Here is a 22,954-nt window from a genome sequence, read left to right as displayed (position 1 = left end):
AGGCGTAAGTGGCCCGTAAATCTCCTGGCATCAGTTTCTCTCATTATGAGAATTTGTGGTGATGCCTGCTGACATAAAAAACAGATTACCACAATGATCTGGCTCAAATCTCAACAGCACTCAAACACAAGACCCATCTTTTCCCCCAAAACATCCATTATGTGTCCATCATGTTATCCGATATTTTCCCTGAGTTGTGATATGCCAGTTGGAATGAAAATTAAGTTATACAGCCCAGATATTGAGGAATAATACATAAAGACAACACATCTTCTCTGTGATCGTACAACACGAAAAAAACAAACACAGCACAACTAGTGTAGTTCGATTTATGAACAAACAAATCTCATGACATGATGAGTCAGTTTTTTTTTTAAATAAAACTGTTCAAATTATCATTCTGATTTAGTCTAATTAATCTTTCACCAGATGAACTCACTGAATCTGTAAGCATATTTACTGTTCTGACTCACTTACCAAACCTTCTGAATCTGACTTTCAGCATTTACTGCATGTGGCTTGTCAGACTGAATGCAATTGCATATGACAATGTGAAGTTAAAGATATCTGTCAATCTATCCATCTCCTCCATCCATCCAGTATCTCCTTCCGTCTCCATTTACAGAGGTGTGGTACATTGAATCGGACAGCTGATGCAGAAACAGCAGGGTGACTCCTGATGGAGGGCTCACTTCCAGCTCTCGATACGTTTCACCTGCGCTGACTCGGACAGTTAAGCAGATCAGTGCACAGTCAGCCCGTATCCGGACACAGCTCTCCCACATTATCCAGGAAATCTGATCAGTCCACCAGGACTGCGGTGCCACATTCAAGCTCTTTACAGTCAAAGCTTCTAAGTCTACTTTGAATACAAGACTAGTATTTTCATTCAGACCACATAGTGAGAGGTGATTCTGCTACAGCAAAGGTCGATTACTTCAAAGCCTCTAATGTGCTATTTACATTTTCCTTTCAGCTACAAGTTTAAATGTTTTCCCATAGCCAGCCATTCAGTGAAGCTAAGAAAGCAGAAAACTCTGGCCTTATCTGAAGAGAGGTTTAGTTAGCTGGATGCTCTTGGCACGCTCATAATACATGTGGCAACCAATTAAGTTTGGATTCATTTTCTTTGGCTTTGTTTAGCTTTCAGTACATCTAACAAATCATTTTGTAGCCCGAAATGCAAACGAACAAACAAGCAAACAAAAATCCCCACATGAAATCTGATGTTTCAAACCTCATTCGAATGCACAGTAAAAATATTTGTATTTTTTCACATAAAATGGTAAAAAGAAGCTGCGGTAAACACCTTTAATTGGTTAGCTGTAGGTGTAGATTATAAATGGTTTAACATCACATTAATTTCACTGTAAAATACTGCCAAATTTATACAAACTCATTAAAGCAAAAACTATAAATTGTCATAATTTATAGTGAAAACAAACTTTTATCATATAGCGAATTATATAGCTACATAGTGTAGTCAATAGTAAATGAGTCAGCAGTTTTGGACAATATAGGCATGAATGCGTTAAACGTTGCTGTTGTCTACTCTAAAGCGCATTGTGAATTCACCACTGTAGCGAGATGTCATGCAAAACTCTATCCTCTCTTTTTCCACTGACAGCTACTCTCAGTTGTTGTGGAAGAAAGTTTCTTGACATTGTCCTGACAACTAAATAATTACTTAAGCAACTGATGCAGACACACCAGACTGAACAAACAAATCATATTTCAAATTTCAGTGAGGACAGTGAGTTAAATTGATAATATTTCAAAAACATAATCTTTTTTTTTTTTCGAGTCTGACTAGTAATCCAAAGGTTGCTGGTTCGATTCCAGTACCGGCAGGAAATGACAGAGGTGCCCTTGAGCAATCCCACCCTCTACTGCTCTGGGTGTGTATCACGTTTTGCAGTGTGTGTATGTTCACTACTAAGAACTCTGCTCCTAATGTGTGTGCACTAACTTGGATGGGTTAAATGTGGAGGACAAATTCCAAGTATGGGTTACCATACTTGGCCTTCACATGTCACTTTTTATTGTATTTTTGATCAATTAAATGAATGTCTTGGGGAGCATAAGAGACTAATTTCAAAAGCATTTAAGAATCTTACCGACTCAACCGAATTAAACGGTAATGTATATAAATTAAAATGATTTAATTTTTAGGTGAACTATCCCTTTAAACACCCACACACACACATGCTCATAAGTGCATGTGAATGCACTGACAGATGACCGTTGAGAGTTCAGCTGTAATTCATCTCAATCAAACCATCACATGCAGTTCCTCTGTCTTAGCTAGTAGCTACAGGGACACACACACACACACACACACTCATGCACCACACGCAAGCTCCTTCCAAGCATTACTTTATGAGCAAGAGCTCCTCACAAACAGATGCACTCAATCCACAAGGAGCAGCGTGAGAAATCATCTTGATTACAATTGCACCACCTCCTCATCTGTAGTCTTTCCACAGCAGCTGTTACCATTAGAGTATACAGAGAGAGCAGATACACCAGCAACATCACAGCCAGAGCCCACAGTCTCCTACCTGTTTCCAAGTAACGGCCACAAACAAAAAGGGTGGGCAAGAAACACAACTTCTGGTTTGTCACCACAGGTAACCAACCCTAATTCACCCCTCAGGCCTGTGACACACTGACTGTGTAGTAATAAAGCAAAAGTGACTTTGCCTAATGCTATTAACAGCCCTGCTTATCCATTAATCCTCCAGCTGAAGTAAGATTTACAGCACTTACACACCCGACCGCAGCACAGCGAGGAAGTACATCACAAGGAAATCTGACAAATCAAATGACAGAAAACAAAGAGGCACTTGAGTCCATGTGATTTAACGTCTTATGGGTGGACAGTGTGTTGGACCAAAGAGGTCTATAATACCTAGAGAGACAAAAAGGGTCAAATAAAATGAAAAATGAGAACTTTTGAATGGCAATCAATGAAGAAAGATGTTTTGGGTCTATTTTACAAAACAAAAAAATGTCATTTAATGAGAACGCATGGGAATTTTTCAAGGATCATTGGAGAAAGATTTTTTTGGGTCTATTTTATAAAATAAAGATTTAATTTAATCAGAAAGGAACAAAGGAGGAAGATTATTTTTGGTCTTTTTTCATCGGCACGCAGGAGCTGTCCACCTGCTCACAAAATAAAAAGTTTTGTTAGAACATTTGAATGGGGATCAATGGCGAACTGGCCTACGCTAACCAGCCAAACCATGAGTCAGACAGCCAGTGGGGCAGTAAAAAAAGCTAACACTAAGTGCAGTCAAAAGATTTTTAAGATCATGCCAAGCATAAATTCAGTCAAGTGTATCCAAACTTTTGACTGGAAGAGCAAGAGCAGTTTAAATCGTAGCTTTGACGCATTAGCTTCATTTGGGACGAACCGCCAGAATGGTTCTGCCAGAGAGCTGTCAGACTGCCTGAAAGGTTTAAAATTTCTTTTAAAACAGATCTTATGTTATGCCAGGTCCCAGCACAGCATATTTTCCAAACCAGCTGTTCTCTATTAGAGACATGCATGAATTTAAAAGCTGTAAGCATGCACCATTTTTTCAATAGGTCCTCATAATTAAAGGAAAGGGAGAAAAATAAATGTATATCACTTTATTACCTACAAAGGTCAGATCCATTCAAATATATCTATTCAGCTTTGATATTTTTTTATCTCACAGATAACCACATCTGTCTCTTAAAATTCTGGACAGAGACAAAAAAGATTGAAGGAGATTGAATGAGGTTCAGTCAAAGTTCACTCTGAATACATTTGAGAAACAAACCAGCGTAAATTGTACCTGTCATTTTCTGTTGGTCGTAGTGACGGGAGTCTAAAACTCGTGTTGCGGTCCAGCTTCGTCTGACTCTTCGTCCTTTTGATGGATCCTTTCAGTCGTTTACTTAAAAAGCCCTGTGAAGCACAAGAGCAGAGAAAGTCAGATGTGTCCCTTTAAGAAACTCAAGTTCTTCAGTCGCTGAATGACGGCTGAGTGTACGGGTTTGCCCTGCATGACTCAAGCTTGCGCAAGAGTAAGCGTCTGTATATTCAACTTTAAAGTCATGATCAATTACACATGTAGACCACCCTGAGAACATATGACAGAGACAATGGCACCATCACAAAAAATCAGATGGCAACTTCAGCGAAGACTTCTTTGACCTTTCAAAAGCAGGTTTGTACTTTACAGGAGAGCCAGCTGAAGTAAAATCCAACAGACCATTTCAGCAGACATATCAGTCTATCTTGGCGGTGAAAATGCACTTGCACAGACTAATAAAGGGCGGCCAAGGCCGGCTGAATAGTTTACCGTCTGCATGTGGCACAGACAATGCTTGCTCAGTGTCTTGGAGGAAAACAAAATATTAATAAGTAACCAAGTCAGAGAGTTCAAACGGTCACCTGCGGATATATATGCGAGTAATATTTGGTTCTGGGTCAGAATGAGCCGTTCTTACAAGGCTCTTTAGTTTCAGCAAAACAAGAAGGAACAGAAAAAAAACTCAGCATGGGCTTATTCATTCATGTCCAGTTATTCATTCATCCATGTTATTAGCCCATTTCAGTCAGTAGGAGGGGCAACATAAATAAATATTACAAATAAAAATGATAATATTTTGTTTTAACTCTGAAATCAGACTGAATGCACATTCCAGAATCTCGACGGAAGTAATAAGTCATTCGGGTACTTTTCGCCTACTGTTTTTCTAATACTATGTATCCGGACATACTACTGGTTTTCACAGACTAGGCTATATAGTAGAAAAGTATTCAATTTCGCAGCAAATCTATCTTAAATGACAATGATTTGACTATGTCTATTAAACTTCAAATAAAGATTGTAACCATTACATCAGTGACTGTAACAAAATGTGTTTGTCATTGAATCATTCATTCAAAAATACTGATTCATCCAGTAATGAAACACGTGAAGTCTTTATAAGTGAGTCATTAGCCCCTTAAGGGGAGGGTCCTACAGAACGGTATTTTGCTCTTAAAAACACGAGACTCATAATAGTTGCTATAGTATTGGTTTAAAATTTCTTTTAAAACTGATCTCATGTTATGCCAGGTCCCAGCACAGCATATTTTCCAACCAGCTGTTGCATGAATTTAAAAGATGATGGATTGTTATATAAGCCAGCACCATTTTTCAGTAGTTGCTCATAATTAAAGGAAAGTGAGAAGAGTAAACATACCGGTAATTTACTCATTATGTTACAACTTCTCATACTGGTAAATTTCCAGAACCGATTTACAGGTATTTTTTTAAAAGGTCCTGTTCACACATGATATCTTAACGGTAATTTACCAATAAAACAATTGAAACAATTCAAACTGATACATTTTTTTTTTTTTTTTTACAAATAATTCAAATTAATTAAATATTATTTTTAAATAGACTCCAGCAATTAACATTTTGTTAGAACCTCTAGTAAAGTACATGCTATTTTGTTTAGTAGTCTAATCTGAAACGTGGGAAAATTGTGATGTCTACAAAAAAAAAAAAAAAAACATGGCCTTACTGCTGTCTAACACTGTTTCCATAGAATTTAATATTCTAAAGAAAAGAGGAAGGAGGAGAAAATAAGGAAGTAAAAAAAATCAAGAGCAATCTGTAGTAATTAACCCAGAGGGTTAGGTGAGCGGCTATAAGTTAAAATCATACGATACAATGACACTGACTGTCTAAAAAGAAATAGGGCAGGGAAAGTAAGATCTGTCCTGTTCAGATAAGTGCCAGACTATAAGTAGGAGCGCGTTTGGCAAGTAAAAGGGCCATTAGCAGTGATGAGATAGAAAGTATGTGATAAATTAGTCACTACTCATCAGAGGGATGATTTGAGAAAGCTTTAAGTCTGAAAGGTGAAACAGAGAGAGGGTGAAAGATAGAAGACAGAGCGATGAAGCACTGTGAGACAAAGTAATGTGGAGGGAGTCACTGGATAAAGAAAAGAACAAAATGTCTGTCAATTTCCCGCTTGGAAGTACCGGTATGTGGACACCTAAACACCACAAAATTTAAAAAACATTCAATCTTAAAATCATTGACATTAATAGGGAGTCAGTCTTTCCTAACAGTGTTTACTCCTCTGGGAATTATGTGACGACTGCTGATGTATCTTAACATACAAGCTACTATACTATATACTGACAGGCTTCAAGCAGTCTTCAGATAATTCATTTATTATTATATGCTGCCTTAACAGAGCCCATTAGTCCCAATGCACCTGTCAATCAATGCTTCTATATATTTCTTATAGAAAATGACTTGAGCTGTAATGGGAATTCATATTAAGAAAGACACATTGCATCTGAGTCTTTTATCTCAGTGCACCAAATCAGTTTATTTGTCTAGGAATTTTGTGACAGGGAGACCAATATGCACGATTAATCACTTATAAAATGACACACAAAAATGCTGTGGATATAAATATCTTCCATGTCCCACTTCCTGCCTGGTTAAAAATATCATCAAACAATTTCTAATGCATCTCCGAGGCACAGACTATTTCAAGAATGTGCCTTTGTTACAATATACGTATCGGAGAAAGCATTTGCTCATTGTTAATACACTGCAGTACTGAAAAACTTGAACCGAAAACTGAACATGCAAACTTTATACATATTTATACATATATCATTCTGTCCTTATGCATAAGAACTGGCCTGGAATAAGGAAGACCATTAGTGGCTGGAGATAAACGGAGGACGACGACATTTCACTAATCAGGGGCTCAAGAGGGTAATTAAAGTGGGGCATTTATCCCAAGCAGGAATTCTGGTCTATTTCTACATTAGTGCAGTGTGACATGTAACCAGCCTCTTGTAAGAGACAATGATTAATGGTGGGGACTAACTAACAGTAGAGACACCAATATGAAACAATACAAAAATGTAAGTAATGTAATTTACTTATTTAATTTGACTTCCTTTCTTCAGTGGAGCATAAACGATTTTTTGAAAAAGTGTTTTTGTGTTCATTTAATAACAGTCCAAAGGCCCTTTCACACGGAGTGCAATGCAATAAGCGAATTGTCGACGAACTGAGCTTTCACACCGAATGCAAGATTGATTGCCTTCAGCTAATTCACGCCTGCACGATAGGTGGCGCTAACCGAGAATAAATTTTTCCTCATGAATGTTTCTCATAGGTTTTCCCATTTGGCTTTAATTTCGTCTGCTGCACAACATACAACAGCAAATTAAGAAATTGTGGTACTATACAGAAACCATAATCGAGTGCATGTAATAACTTCCGAATGCGATCTAAAGTGGATTTTGATTAAATAAAGGGCAGATGTGCATTAGTCCCTATTTGTAGTGTTTTAAAGAGATTGTCTTAAAGTTCTTAAGTTTCCTCAAATTCTACAGCTTCAGTGAACTGTCCTGCTTAGCATTTCTCATGTAAGAATTTCTCCATCTTTATTGTTATAAAAATACCCCGAACAAGCAAATGAACACAACGTAATCATTCAGAAGGGCAAGAGTTCTGATCACATAATATGATTGACAGCTCTAGACTCATAACAGAAATGGACAGAAGAAAACAGCGCTCTGTACGCCATTTCAATGCGTATCGCATAATTCAGTGGAAAATTTGTAAAAATTATAATCTGTATAAAGAACAGACACCAATGATAACATCAACATCCATTCTCTTCTCTGAGCGTCATCACGACATACATTTGCATTGCTTAATCTCGCTCAGTGTGAAAGGCCCTTAAATGTACGTTGAGATGACGCTCTTGAATCGAAACAATAGTTCCCTATAGAGCTTTTCCCAACTTGCGCAATCAATTGCAGCGTGACAAAGCAAAAAAAATTATATTTCAACCAGCGTGTCGATTTTTTTCCCCATCGCCCCGCGATGAAACGAGCCATCCAATTAGATTTGAGCTTGTGCCCGAGCAGGTGCAGTTGCACAAAGGTGTGAGAGTGGTAGCGCTGCTTTGAAAAACTGTGTAAACAAAGAAGAAAAGAATTCCGAAAGAAGGAAGAGAATGGCCAGCACAGATTTATGTTCTTTTTTTTGCATCTTATCGCGCTTGAATGGTTTGATAGCAGTTGAATGAATGATAACACAGCCAATGGAAGACTGAAAAAAAAAAACCCAGATGCTGCGTTAATTATTTTGAACGCGTTTAACTGGAAAAATGTATTGCATGCGTTAACATATTAATTTTGTTAAGACATTAACTAATGTTAACAAATGAGACCTTATTGTAAAGTGTTACCAAAATGATGATAATACACTTAAAAATTACTGGAAATCCTGAGGCCTAAAAAAATGAAATAATGGCTGAAGGACACAGAGTGCTGGCACTGCAGACTGAGAGAAGTGAAGAGGTCAATGAGATGTGATGATGAGCTGGTGCAATGCTAATATGAGTTTTGCTGAATGAACTCACAGGCACTTTGAAGGGTGACGAATTGGGGCCATCCATGGAAATGTTCTTCTCTGAGCTGCCCAGCCCCGATATGCTCCTCCGCCTGGGAGAGCGCTCCGCAGACGCTTCCGCTGTGAGAGAAGAGAGGAAAGGAAGGATTAGACCACAGCAAATATTCAAAGAGACTGGGAGGTTGTTTTTAAATGTTTTAATATGCACAATAACGATCAGAGAAGTATGAAGAGTAGGAGAGCTGTTACAGAGGGAGTAGCCCATTGTGGATCACTTCCAGGAGGGAGTTTGACGTTAGTGATAAACTACTGATACTGCAGGCAGAGGAATCATTATAAGTGGAATCAACATTTGTACATTACACTACTACAGTGGATGCACTAATTTAGAAATGATGGCTGACACAAAATCTATTATTGTACAAAGTTATAGCTAAGATCTATATTATGAATACTTTTACCACGCATTAGGGCATTCTGATTGGCTGATATGTTCCAATAGGTACACAAATGTTTCCTATAACTGCATAGCTATTAAATACTTTTAGGTTTGTTGCCTGAATTGATTGCATATAACATTCCACATTCTTTCAAAATTTTTAATATACATAGGCCTGTACATACACACACACACACGTTTGGAGTCAATAAATCGATACAAAAGATTTCCATTTCAAATAAATGCTGAATAAATGCCGATTCTGTTTTTTAACATTGATAACAATAAAAAATGTTTCTTGAGCACCAAATCAGCAGACTGGAGTAATAGCTGCTGAAAATTCAGCTTTACCATCACAGGAATAATTTTATTTTTTATTTTTATTTTATTAAAATAGCAAACAATTATTTCAAATGTTAATAATGTCACAATATTATGTATTTTACTGTATTTTTGATCAAATAAATGTAGCCTTGGTGAGCAGAAGAGACTTCTTTCAAAAATATATATATTTAAAAATCTTACAGACCCAAAACTTATACATACATTAAGGATCACTAATTATTACTTTGCAAAATAGGTGTGCCTTCCTGTGCCCCCAACTTTTCAAACTGTCTCTACACCCCTGATTGATCCTGACCAATCTTAAATGGAGTCTGGGGTCTAATGAAGTCACCGGTCCTCTGTAAATCTATCTCTCCCCTAATGATGCCCAGCGGGTCCCTAACAAAGAGCTTGCTTGCGCCTGGCTAAAGTGCCAGTCAGACAGGTGTAAAAGAGTGATTTAACACAAAGCTTTCACTAAGTCCTCTTAATAAAGCAGTCATCCATCCACTCATAAACGCCCACTCTACCTGCCGCCACCAGACGTCCAGATGGATGCCCTGTGCTCTCACATATATTAGTCATTTTCCTTTCATATCCAAGTTTATTTTTAATTTCCTCAGACCGATTTATTCTGCATTTGCAGGGAGCCCGCAGTCAATGTGTGTCAAGGATGGAGCAGGACGTAACCTACATCCGCACAGCCTCCCAGAGATCCACCCCTCGGGCCGTCCGCCTCACTGAAGTGTAGATCACCCCATAATGAGTTAATTCACCCTGAGAAATAAAAACCCAGTCCATCAAGTAGGAATAGCCAGCCACAGAACTTCCGCCTCTCAGCGTCTGCATTGAATCAAAAAACACTGTTGAAATTGACCCAGAGGCCTTTTGGCCAAGATGCTGGTTCTGGTTTCAGCTTGCAGGCCTCAGTGGATCCATACAATACAGATTGTGCCTGGTCTGTTGGAGAGCTGCCCACTGCTGCTCAAGATCAAACCCTCCACTCACAATAAAGAGCTTAAAGAGATAGTTCGCCCCAAAATTCCAAACCCGTATGACTTCATTTTTTATGTGGGATACAAAAGATATTTAGAAAGAAAAAAAGGGGCCCAAAAACAAAAACTGCATCCCTTTTGACTTTCATTGAATGGTCAAAATAAAACTTTTCAATATTTTTTTTTTCCATGTTCCACTGAAGCGATAATGTCGTCCAGGTTTGGAGGGTGAGTAAATTATACAACATTTTATTTGTTGGTTGAACTATTGCTTTAATATCTTGGAATACACATACACTCAACCAACCTCTCATCAAATGAACAGGACGTAATGTCTCTTAAACTACACATCAGTCACACTCGCATTTGGCTGATATCCAGAGAGCCATTGATTAACGGCTAAATTTAGCAGTTCAACTTGTTTTGCAGCCCAGGAGTGGTCCAATCAAATTCTGTGCAGTCCGTCCAACTTTTTGATATTTTAAAGATTAAGAAAATTTTTCATACAGCATCTCAAATTGCTCCGCTGCCCTTAAGAAAAAAGTGTGCATGCGATTAAATTTGTATTAAAACATATGAGATCAGAACACTGCTTCACAAAAACAGCAACTTCTCATGTCTTCTCCTTTGCAGCCAGAGCTGGGTTTTGAAGACTGCCTATTGTATTAAAAAGCTCCTCGGATCGAACTCTTACGTACATCTCTCACACTCTCCGTGAAGTTGCTGCTTGCATTAGAGCTCTGCAGTGCCGAACTTGACAAATCGCAGCAATCTATCAACTGTGCTTAGTCTATGACTAAGCACAGTTGTACTTATATAATCTTGGCACTAGCAAACCCAAGATCATAGGTTCAAATCCCACGTAATGCACACAGTGAAAAAACATACATTTTGAATGCACTTTATGTCACTTTGGATAAAAGCAAGATGCATAAACGTGAGTAAATGCAAATCAAAATCAGCAAAACATCCCCTCGCTTCGCCTCTGAACTTATCAAACAGGAAATGACTTGTAACAGCATATTCAACCCAACTTCAATCATTATGGATTATTTAATGACCCTCCAGTCTGAGAGCAGGACGATAACTTAATCTTATAAAAGTTAATCTAATAACACGCAGCTGAGAAAGAGGAAGAGAGAGAGCAAGATACCTCTATCACAGCTGTTGCCCATCACCTGCTCAATAAATGGAGCTGGTCACCATTGGATTGGCTGGAGAGTGACCATCACCCTCATCCAATGAGCTTGAGCGCCTTCCTTTTAATTGTCCATCACTCTGAGAGAGATTCCGCCGCACTGATAAACTGCAGCCTCTTCATTGTCCTGCTGTGGCTCACTGCCACATCGTACCGTCTTCCTCTCTCTCTCTCTCTCCGTACCAGCACTCCAGTGCTCTTCCTCAAAGACTGAAACGTCCTCTGCTAAACCTCTCTCTCCCGTCTTAGTCCATCCTCTTCTCTCTATCCGTTTCTCTGGGCAGCAATCCTAGTTCTCACTTTATCAGCCTCTTCCCTTTCTCTTTTCTGGCAGACCAGCGGAAAAGATTTTACCGCATTTACTCAATCAATCGCTGTAACCTCACTCCTCTGTTCCTCTCAGCAGAACTGCAAGCACTTCCCATCCCTCTCTCTCTCTCTCTCTCTCTCTCTCTCTCCTCTCTCATTTGCTTGTTCCCCCCCTCCTCGGCGCATCTGGCTCCGTCTGCCTGCTGCAGCCTTGCACATTAGGAAAAACGAAGAGGCGCTCTTTGCCTCGAGACTTTTGTTTTCATACTTCATGTGGGACACTGCTCTGGAGGCTTGTGCTGTGCCTGTGAATGCGTGTCATTGGTATGAGTTGTGTTTTAGAGGTCATTAAGGAATGGAGAAGTAAAATAATAGATAAGGAACACAAGCATGTGTCAGATTACACAGGTCAAAGAATGTTAGAGCTATTAGCTGGACGTGACCTACTGAAATAAGATTGCATGTGGACTGAACTGAAAGGGTATGGTGCACGACTTGATGTGGTATATTTAGCATGTCCTTCAAAATCCTTTTTAAATTGAATAAAGCAATATCAGTTCCTATCAGGAGACTGGGATCAGGAAATGACGCAAGCCAGACACAAACTACTGCTGTTCACATTAGCACAACTAGGTGTTGGAGTGAAAAATAAACTAAATAAAAACAAAAACTATAATAAAAAAATAATCACTGATAATCCGTCAAATGCTCAAATTAATAATGGCTTAAATGCATCATACTACCATAAATGTCATGGTGAATAAATTACATGTGAACTTCATCATCATAAACATGTTGGGATCTTTACACTGCAGACGTTCAGATTTGTAAAAGGTCTGCAAAGTTTTAAAGACAAAAGTGCACAACAAATCAAGTTTCTGTCTCCTAAAAGAAAGGAGAAACGAGTTGTCAGCACCTCCAGTTTCATTTCCTGTTACATACCTATGTAACAAATTAGCATAATGCCATCCAATGGTCTTCATCGGCTGCCCATGAACAATGTCTACTTTAAACCGCCCTCAAACACTGTAGTTGCAGGAACACAGAGGCCTTGAAGAGATTGGTTTGTGTTGTTGACATGTCGAAAAGATGCTAGTTGTGTCCCAAATGACAAACTATACACTTGACAAACTAAATTTATACTACAGAACGTCATAGAATAAGGCACAAGAACACAAATTGAGACGCACCTGCTGTTTTCAGCGTTGCAAACTTTGCATGCACTTCAAAAGGATGAGAACCCACGATGGAATTGATACATCATGTATCATTTAAGACTGTTACAGAGGGTTGTGATATTACTTTTCTTATTTTTTTAGGATTCTTTGATGAATAGAAAGCATTGCATTTATCTAAAATAGAAATGTTTTGTAACACTAGTATAAATAATAAATGTCTTTACTGTCACTTTGCAATCAATTTGCATTCTTGTTGAATAAAAGTATGAATTTCTTTCCCAAAAATTCTTACTGAACCCCAAACTTATGAACAGTAGTTTAGATAAATAATTAAATAAACAAACAAACAATGACTTGCAGCAATGTCTAAAAAATTTGACTCCCCTCCATCCCCCAAAAAAATCATCTTTTGATAGTCTTAAAAATGGTAGAGCAAAAATGTTCACATCATAGCAATGCAAATAGAGACCAGCTTAGGTCTCAACTCGAGGCTTTATGAATCTTTGTACACGGCATCATCCCCCCAAAAAAAGGAGACACAAAAAAAAGGCAGCGTGGACAAACCAGCTATTCTCAGTGACTACACATTCATTTAGTTCCCTTAAATCACAGCTATTACATCACACCTACAATTATTCCTGTCTCTCTCCTTCTCTGTAACTCAGCCCATCCATCTCCTCACTATGTGCATCCAAGGTCAGACTGTCCCTGACTGTCCTCTGTCCCCTGGCGTCAGAGTCGACAGGTCTCCCTGTAAGCCCCTCTGTGAGGCCAGCACAGCACAGCACAGCACAGCACAGCACAGCACAGCACAGCACAGTGTCTCTCCTTCTCTCCTATATCCTCCAGGCTTCGACTGCCCCTGGAAATCCACTTACTGCATTGATTTGGCCCAGCCCTGCCTCGGATCAATACGGCACTGGAGATAACAGAGGGGTTAAAATGAACACAGCAAGACCTGAAACAAGGACCCAGGCTGTAATTAGAAGTGATGCGGGTGCTCTGGTGTTGGTGGATAGGAGGGTGGGGGATGGCGAGAAAGGGTGGTCCCTAGTTAGCGCAACACCACCGTATTGCCTTTTATTGCCCTCTGTTGGGCAATCAATCGGTGGTAAAATGCCATTTGGAGGGTGTAAATGAATCAATACGGATTTAGCTGATAAAAAAAAGAATGATTTTGCCACAATGCATTTTTCTAGAGCCAAACTCCCTGCAACATTAAGCAGAACTACACTAACATTATTTATCATTCTCTGCATGGATGAGAAGACCATCATTAAATGTATTGATATATGGATGCATTTGTAGGAGAGAGACAAAAACTTTTTTACGGTTTCTGTGTTGAGCTCGTTTGTGCAAAACTCTAAGCCATAATGCTAGGGTGGTTAGGTCTCTCCTTCACTGTGAATCATGAGATTTTTTTTCAACCATTTCATCATCCATCAACCAGAAAAAAAAAAAAAAAAAAAAACGCAAGAAAACGGGTCAACTTGGCTTTCCAACACTCACTGACCTCAATTTAAGAATATCAATTTAATGAATGAATGTAATTTAATGTTATGCCATTACTTACATTTAGGATGTAAAAAACACTTAAATATTAAATAAAAACATACACATAAACAGTACATACCATGTATAGTACAAACATACATGCATATAACATGCATATAACACACACACACACACACACACACACACACACATATACAGTGAGGAAAATAAGTATTTGAACACCCTGCTATTTTGCAAGTTCTCCCACTTAGAAATCATGGAGGAGTCTGAAATTGTCATCGTAGGTGCATGTCCACTGTGAGAGACATAATCAAAAAAAAAAATTCCAGAAATCACAATGTATGATTTTTTAACTATTTATTTGTATGATACAGCTGCAAATAAGTATTTGAACACCTGAGAAAATCAATGTTAATATTTGGTACAGTAGCTGCAATTACAGAGATCAAACGTTTCCTGTAGTTTTTCACCAGGTTTGCACACACTGCAGGAGGGATTTTGGCCCACTCCTCCACACAGATCTTCTCTAGATCAGTCAGGTTTCTGGGCTGTCGCTGAGAAACACGGAGTTTGAGCTCTCTCCAAAGATTCTCTATTGGGTTTAGGTCTGGAGACTGGCCAGGCCACGCCAGAACCTTGATATGCTTCTTACAGAGCCACTCCTTGGTTATACTGGCTGTGTGCTTCGGGTCATTGTCATGTTGGAAGACCCAGCCTCGACCCATCTTCAATGCTCTAACTGAGGGAAGGAGGTTGTTCCCCAAAATCTCGCAATAGCCTACATGGCCCCGGTCATCCTCTCCTTAATACAGTGCAGTCGCCCTGTCCCATGTGCAGAAAAACACCCCCAAAGCGTGATGCTACCACCCCCATGCTTCACAGTAGGGATGGTGTTCTTGGGATGGTACTCATCATTCTTCTTCCTCCAAACACGTTTAGTGGAATTATGACCAAAAAGTTCTATTTTGGTCTCATCTGACCACATGACTTTCTCCCATGACTCCTCTGGATCATCCAAATGGTCATTGGCAAACTTAAGACGGGCCTTGACATGTGCTGGTTTAAGCAGGGGAACCTTCCGTGCCATGCATGATTTCAAACCATGACGTCTTAGTGTATTACCAACAGTAACCTTGGAAACGGTGGTCCCAGCTCTTTTCAGGTCATTGACCAGCTCCTCCTGTGTAGTTCTGGGCTGATTTCTCACCTTTCTTAGGATCATTGAGACCCCACGAGGTGAGATCTTGCATGGAGCCCCAGTCCGAGGGAGATTGACAGTCATGTTTAGCTTCTTCCATTTTCTAATGATTGCTCCAACAGTGGACCTTTTTTCACCAAGCTGCTTGGCAATTTCCCCGTAGCCCTTTCCAGCCTTGTGGAGGTGTACAATTTTGTCTCTAGTGTCTTTGGACAGCTCTTTGGTCTTGGCCATGTTAGTAGTTGGATTCTTACTGATTGTATGGGGTGGACAGGTGTCTTTATGCAGCTAACGACCTCAAACAGGTGCATCTAATTTAGGATAATAAATGGAGTGGAGGTGGACATTTTAAAGGCAGACTAACAGGTCTTTGAGGGTCAGAATTCTAGCTGATAGACAGGTGTTTAAATACTTATTTGCAGCTGTATCGTACAAATAAATAGTTAAAAAATCATATATATATTGTGATTTCTGGATTTTTTTTTTTAAGATTATGTCTCTCACAGTGGACATGCACCTACGATGACAATTTCAGACCCCTCCATGATTTCCAAGTGGGAGAACTTGCAAAATAGCAGGGTGTTCAAATACTTATTTTCCTCACTGTATACACACACACACACACACACACACACACACACACACACACACACACACACACACACACACATTTATAATGTAATAATAATAACATACAGTATCTCACAAAAGTGAGTACACCCCTCACATTTCAGCAAACATTTTAGTATATCTACTCAAGGGACAATACTATAGAAATGAAACTTGGATATATTTTAGAGTAGTCAATGTGCTGCTTATATAGCAGTATATATTTACTGTCCTCTGAAAATAACTCAACATACAGCCATTATTGTCAAAATAGCTGGCAACAAAAGTGAGTACACCCTAAGTGAACATGTCAAAACTGTGTCCAAAGTGTCAATATTTTGTGTGAGCACCATTGTTATCTAGCACTGCCTTAATCCTCCTGGGCATGGAGTTCACCAGAGCTGCACAGGTTGTTGCTGGGATGATCCTCTTCCACTCCTCTATAATGACATCATGGAGCTGTTGGATGTTAGACACATGGCGCCTCTCCACCTTCCGCTTGTGGACGCCCCACAGGTGCTCAATAGGATTCAGGTCTGGAGACATAGCCTACTTGGCCACACCATCAGCTTCACCTTCAGCTACCTCAGCAAGGCAGTTGTCATCTTGGCGGTGTGTTTGGGCTCGTTATCATGCCGTTCGGCCCAGTTTCTGAAGGGAGGGCATCATGTTCTGCTTCAGAATGTCACAGTACATGTTGGAATCCATGTTTCCCTCAATGAAGCGCAGCTCCCCAGAACCAGCAGCACTCATGCAGCCCCAGACCATGATGCTACCACCACCATGCTTGACTGTAGGCAAGACACAATTTTCTTGGTACTCCTTACCAGTGTGTCGCCACACATGCTGGACAGCATCTGAGCCAAACAAGTTTATCTTAGTCTCATCAGACCACAGGTTCCAGTAATTCATGCTCTTGGACAGGTTGCTTTCAGCAAACTGTTTGCGGGCTTTCTTGTGAGCCAGCTTCAGAAGAGGCTTTCTTCTGGGACGACGGCCATGCAAACTGACTTGTTGCAGTGTGTGGTCTGTGGTCTGAGCAATGACAAGCTGACCTTCTGCTTCTGCTACATCTAAAGCAATGCTGGCAGCACTCATGCGTCTGTTTTTTTAAGCCAGCTTCTGCACCTGACGCACAGCACGAGGACTCAACTTCTTTGATTGACCCTTGCGAGGACTGTTCCGAGTGGAACCCGTCTTGGAAAACCTCTGTATGACCCTGGCCTGTTACTGTAACTCAGTTTCAGGGTGTTACCAATTTTCTTACAGCCTAGGCCATATTTGTGGAGAGCAACAATCCTAATTCTCAAATCCTTAGAGAGTTATTTGCCATGAGGTGCCATGTTGAACATCCAGTGGTCAGTATGAGAGGATACTCAAAGCACACATTTTAGCTGCTCTAATACAAGATACACACATTTCTATGGTCCTGTCAAGCAGGCAAAAAACATGAGCATGATGAATAGGACATGTGGCTTTGCATGGTTAAACGACGTACAGCTATTATCACTTAGGGTGTACACACTTTTGTTGCCAGCTATTATGAAAATAATGGCTGTATGTTGAGTTATACAAGCAGCACATTGACTACTCTAAAATATATCAAAGTTTCATTTCTATAGTATTATTCCTTGAGTAGTAGGGGTGTAACGGTACGTGTATTCGTACCGAACCGTTTCGGTACAGGGCTTTCGGTTCGGTGCACGTGTGTACCGAATGACCAAATGCAATATTTTGTGTGCGGAACATAGGTACATTTTCGTGTTTCCACACGAACATATTAAGTGGCGGAAGTCTCCGCGTTCAGCGCAAATCCCGCCCTGCAGCTGATTCTAAAGGTTTACCAGTTTTACCCGTCGTCACTCTAACCTAAACCAATGAAATCGACTGCAGGGCGAAAAAAAAGTTTTTCCGCTCCGTGTGCGCCGCCGCACTCTCCGTTCTGCGCGCGCGTGTGTGTGTGTGTGTGTGTGTGTGTGTGTGTGTGTGTGTGTGTGTGTGTCTGCGCCATGGTCTGCGCGCTGCGCTCTCTGCTCTATGTTCAATGTTCGACTCCGTGTTTGCGCTGCGCGTTCTGCTCTGTCGTTAACGGCCCAAACACTCCAATCATGTACCGATCACGCACTGGAAAAGCAAAGTCCGCTCAAATAAGGTGAAATTTCTCAGTAGTGGACTTCTGTTTGCTGAGCTGGTATAGTCATGCTGGCAACAATGGTAAAATGACCTGCTCTGATCACATGCTCTGGTAATAATAGCTTTGTAGGAATATATTTTATTTTGATAATTAGTAAAAAAAAAAAAGAAAAAGAAAAAAAAAATCTTAAATTGATTGTTGATTGATTATTGAAAAATAATAATACATTGATATATATGTTTAATATTATTTTAATATAGGGCTATTTTCTGTTCCTTTTTTTCCCCGGTGTTTCATTTAATTAGGTGATTATAAGTTTAATTATTGATGATTACAAGCTTGGAGGAATTGCAATTAATTACAGCAAATTGTGCAATTAAAGTTAATTTTTTTTCCCAGTCTTAATTTTTAAATATGAGCAGGCCTACAAGCTGGGATTGGTAATGCTAAACTGTAATCATAGTTATTTATTTATATTTTTCATTAAATTTATTATGTGATATTGGTTTGAGACAGAGTATTTTATTTAGTGGAGAACTTTGCAGCAGTATTTTATTTCTTATTCTTTTTTTTATTTTATATATATTTTATTATATTAAAAAGTGTTTAAAAAAGTGTAAACAAATTGTTAAAAAAGTTTATAGTAATAAACAACCTGCAGTTTAATGTTTGCATTTCTTTTCCTTACTGTACCGAAAATAAACCGAACCGTGACTTTAAAACCGAGGTACGTACCGAACCGTGATTTTTGCGTACCGTTACACCCCTATTGAGTAGATATACTAAAATGTTTGCTGAAATGTGAGGGGTATACTCACTTTTGAGATACTGTATAAATCACATTAAAAAATGGCAAGAAAATTTGCAATAATAGCTGGTAATTATACAGTAGTCTTCAAGAGTGTGATATATTTGCAAACAATTAAAAAAACATTCTCACCAATGTTACCAAGATTAGATGGAACAAAAACAAGTCTTTCTTGCAACAACAAAACCTCATTCAATGCTAATCCATTAAATAAAAAAATTAAAAGGTGACAAGCAAAATTAGCCACCAACTGTTCAGGTTTAAGGTATGTAAATGATCATAATAATACATAAGGTAACAGGCCCAAAACTGTCTCACTGCCCTCATGCTTCCTTGTTGTTGAGCCCTGCCCAAGAATGAGTGTTAGCAATCATTACTCATTATCCCAGCATGATTACAAGAACAAGACCTTACAGAAGGAGAAACCTTGTTTAAACTTATCAATACTACATGCCTGAACAGTATGGAATACATGAAAAGGCTGTTTGTCAGGCCTCTCCACAACATCACAGTAAAGATGATGATGATACCTGATATGAAATGTGCAGGCCAGGCATTAATTATTCACATTTAGTGGAACAGCAGAGGCAACAGCGAAGTGGAGCAAAGCTCCACGCTTCCGCCACACGCAACTGCAGCATTTCTCTGCATCATAATGCTCAGAGACGGTAAGCTATGGGAAAATCCTCTATGAAAGCCACTGCAAAACGCAGAGGGGTTTTAGTCGGTAAGTGGAAACCACTGGGCCCGGACAGGATTTTCTCACAACTACTTTTTACCCATCGGCCTGTTATCCCAATGATTTTTTTTTTTTTTTAAGTCAGATATACGCATTTTATGAGAGGTTATATTTCTTTTTATTGCTGGGTTTACGATACTTCTAAACTTATTTATGGTGCAAAACCATATTAACAGATTGTTGGCACAACAGAACACTTCCAGAAGTGTTAACTGACTAAAGCCCTATTCGCACTGGATTAGTATTATCTGGGGACCTCGTGTGATTTAGAAATTACCCACCCACATTTAAATTTCGTGTGGCGCATTCGCACAGGATAAGTGAAGCCTGTGATTTTACTTGAATTTACTGACTTAGCCTATCTCCCGGATTTGATGTCAATAGGCTATTGCTTGGAAATGTCTTGTCGTTATTATAGGTCTAGCTGTATGATATATCATAAACAGAAGAATGTTCTTTACCACATGCTGCTATACATGTCATCCATCTCCATCTAATCTTTCTTTTTGTTTTTGCTCCTCTGATGGTTTTCAGCTTTCTCTTTCTGCAAATTGTATAGTTGTATCGTATGGTGTATAGCGATATGACCCAGCACCCAAAATACTATCAAAACACTCCAACGCAGCCTCCATTCTTCGTGAAAGATGGATAAGAAAAGCACACAGGAAACAAAAACCTTGAAAAAATTATTAACGACTCCGCCAAATCACAGAGATGCCGATTCGCACGGGACTAATATTATCACAAGACCTCTGTGTTCGGCGAAATATGGTAGGTCATTTGCGGGAGAATTTTTACTTTACAAATTACAGACATTGCCGATTCGCACGGGATTAAGATCACAGACAACCTCCGCAATTATTACAAATTACTAGAGGTCACCAGGTAATACTTATCCCGTGCGAATAGGGCTTAAGACAGCAATTTATCTCTTGTTTTGCCATTTCAGATTAGGTCCTTCTTAAATACCATTGCTCTTGAGAATGAGTTCTCGAATGAAACAAGTGCAAACAGAAGCACAACAGTATATCTATTCTCTTCCTTTCCTGATGACAAGACTTCTTTCACTATTTATTTTTCATCTCTGTTTCTATGTGATTCCAAATGTCTGGAATGTAGTGATGTCACAACACTAAGCTTAGACACTGGAGACATGCAGAACATCCTTTCCACTCGTACACTCAGCAGACAGGTGTGCCGCACTATGTTAAGATCCTTGCAACTCACAGTTGCATTGCATTGTTTTACTTTATGACACCTCAGAATCTAAAGGTCAAACAGGTTTGGTCAAAATGGCGGAAACCCACAGACAGGTTTTTCAAGTTTAATATCAGGTATTAAAAGAGTGGTGATGTTTAAACAAAGGGTCATATGGCGTACTAACTTCCTTTCCACTTAAAACTGAAACTCTTAGGGCTACACACACAATACAGCTAATGTATGTGATGACTGTCATGTTCAGATGATGCTATCACAAGCAAGTTTCAGGCCTAAAAATCTTGTCAGACAGGGGGCAGGGCAATGAGCAACAAAGATTGAATAACTCCAAGCAGGAGTTTACATCCAAATAATATTTTTCATGACAAATCAAATTATTTCAATATGCTTTAGGAATCTCAAATCCTGAGGGAGTTTGAATGATATTTGAATGATTCTAGATAGATAGATAGGTCTGAGAAAAACTCATACAGTAACTAATAAAGTTCAAATCCAGGGTGGTGTTCTATGATTCATTTCAAGGAAGCATCCCACTGGCTTTTAATACAGGAGCATAAAAGGATAGATGACATTAAAAGGGCAAATAAATAACAGCAGTGGACGCCACGAGGGGTGACCGTTAATGAAGGATAGAGGTGCAGGCAAGCGGATGAATCGATGCTTTCTTCTACTTGATGTTAAAAGCACGATAACAACGAGCCATTGTTAATCTACATAAGGCTTTAATTAAACCGGACAAGGAAAAGGTCCCCCTTTAAAACCAGACCTCTACAAAATTAGAAATGAAGCATTTCTGCTTCCAATTCCTCTTAACGATTCTGGTTCCATTAACGATTCCTTTAGCACTTTCATATTTCATTAGTTTATTATATCGTTTTTTTTTATCAAACACTACTGATTAAACTATTACAACCTAGACAGTAACAATTCCTGGTTAAAACGACGTCATAAATAACTACACGCGATTCAGTACGCCAGTAACCTATTTGAACAATTCAATTAGTGAATCACATTATGAACCGACTCAAAAGAGGCATTTACTCAGGAGTCGGGCTACTTCGGTTGGGCTGTGTGTTATTGATTCACTACAAGGAACCGACTCATACGCATCATTCGTTGGAGAATTGAACTATGCTAGTAGTCACGCTGTATGTTTCACACAGATTCAGAGGCTGTTTTATTATGGTGTTCCATCCGAAACGGCGGGAAAACACGTTCATGAAACATCCACATCATGAAATGAGAAAGAACCGTTTATCGATTGCGAATCATAAACAGAAACGTAAATAGTATCGGCTACAAACGTGAAGAAGTTTCTATTTCAGACAACTGTTGAATACACACCACATCGTCAGTAGGCTTCATTAGCATGGGAAATAATAACAAGGGTGAAAATCTCAATTAAAATGTGGTGGTCGAACAGTGCATGGAGAAATACAAATCCTAGTAACGTTAGAGGACCGAACGATCAAATATGCGGCGGCAATTCAAACTCTTACAACTTACTGCCGTACACAACCGTTGAATATAAAGTGCTTCGGAAAACATACCTATAAACTCCATGGTTGATATCGATCCCGCAATCAGTTATAGTCACATCCCTCCAAGAAAACAAAATGAAACAATCCCAGAGAGCAGATGAGATGAGCCGAGCCGGTGTTCAGTGAGTGAAGTCTCTCACACCCCCTTCACTCGGTCGAAACACTCACTGAGGAATGCAGTAAAGCCTGAGTCCGCTCCAGTCAAACCCACTCTGTTTTTCTCCGTGTCTATTGAAAACCACAACAATGGCTGTCCTTTCAAAAGGATTCTTTAATCTATAGACGACAGCACACCGTCCATCTTCAGACATTAAATTACC

General features: G+C 39.3%; 2 protein-coding genes across 6 annotated transcripts in view; both read right to left on the bottom strand.

Moving 5' to 3' along the window:
* Positions 1-4,530, bottom strand: part of dhx9 (DEAH (Asp-Glu-Ala-His) box helicase 9) — a 35,562-nt gene extending 31,032 nt beyond the window's left edge. The window contains exon 1 of the mRNA XM_079877383.1: positions 4,520-4,530. The gene's annotated coding sequence lies outside the window, so the exon portion shown is untranslated. The remainder of the gene's footprint in view (positions 1-4,519) is intronic.
* rasal2 (RAS protein activator like 2) overlaps positions 1-22,954 on the bottom strand; it is an 86,343-nt gene that overhangs the window by 19,555 nt on the left and 43,834 nt on the right. For 3 of the 5 annotated variants that reach the window (XM_079877377.1, XM_079877375.1, XM_079877376.1), the window contains exons 4-5: positions 8,440-8,549; positions 3,828-3,940 (exon numbers count right to left, since the gene is read on the bottom strand). In XM_079877377.1, coding sequence (XP_079733503.1) covers positions 3,828-3,940; positions 8,440-8,549 — 223 coding nt within the window. Of the gene's footprint in view, positions 1-3,827; positions 3,941-8,439; positions 8,550-11,340; positions 11,844-22,643; positions 22,788-22,954 lie in introns of those variants that run through there. The other 2 variants (XM_079877379.1, XM_079877378.1) reach the window with 2 other exon arrangements.

The sequence above is a fragment of the Squalius cephalus genome (assembly GCF_949319135.1).
Source record: "Squalius cephalus genome assembly, chromosome: 7".
NCBI classification, from domain to species: Eukaryota; Metazoa; Chordata; class Actinopteri; order Cypriniformes; family Leuciscidae; genus Squalius; species Squalius cephalus.
Note: the sequence above shows the minus strand (reverse complement) of the source record. Positions and strands in the feature narration are given on the sequence as shown.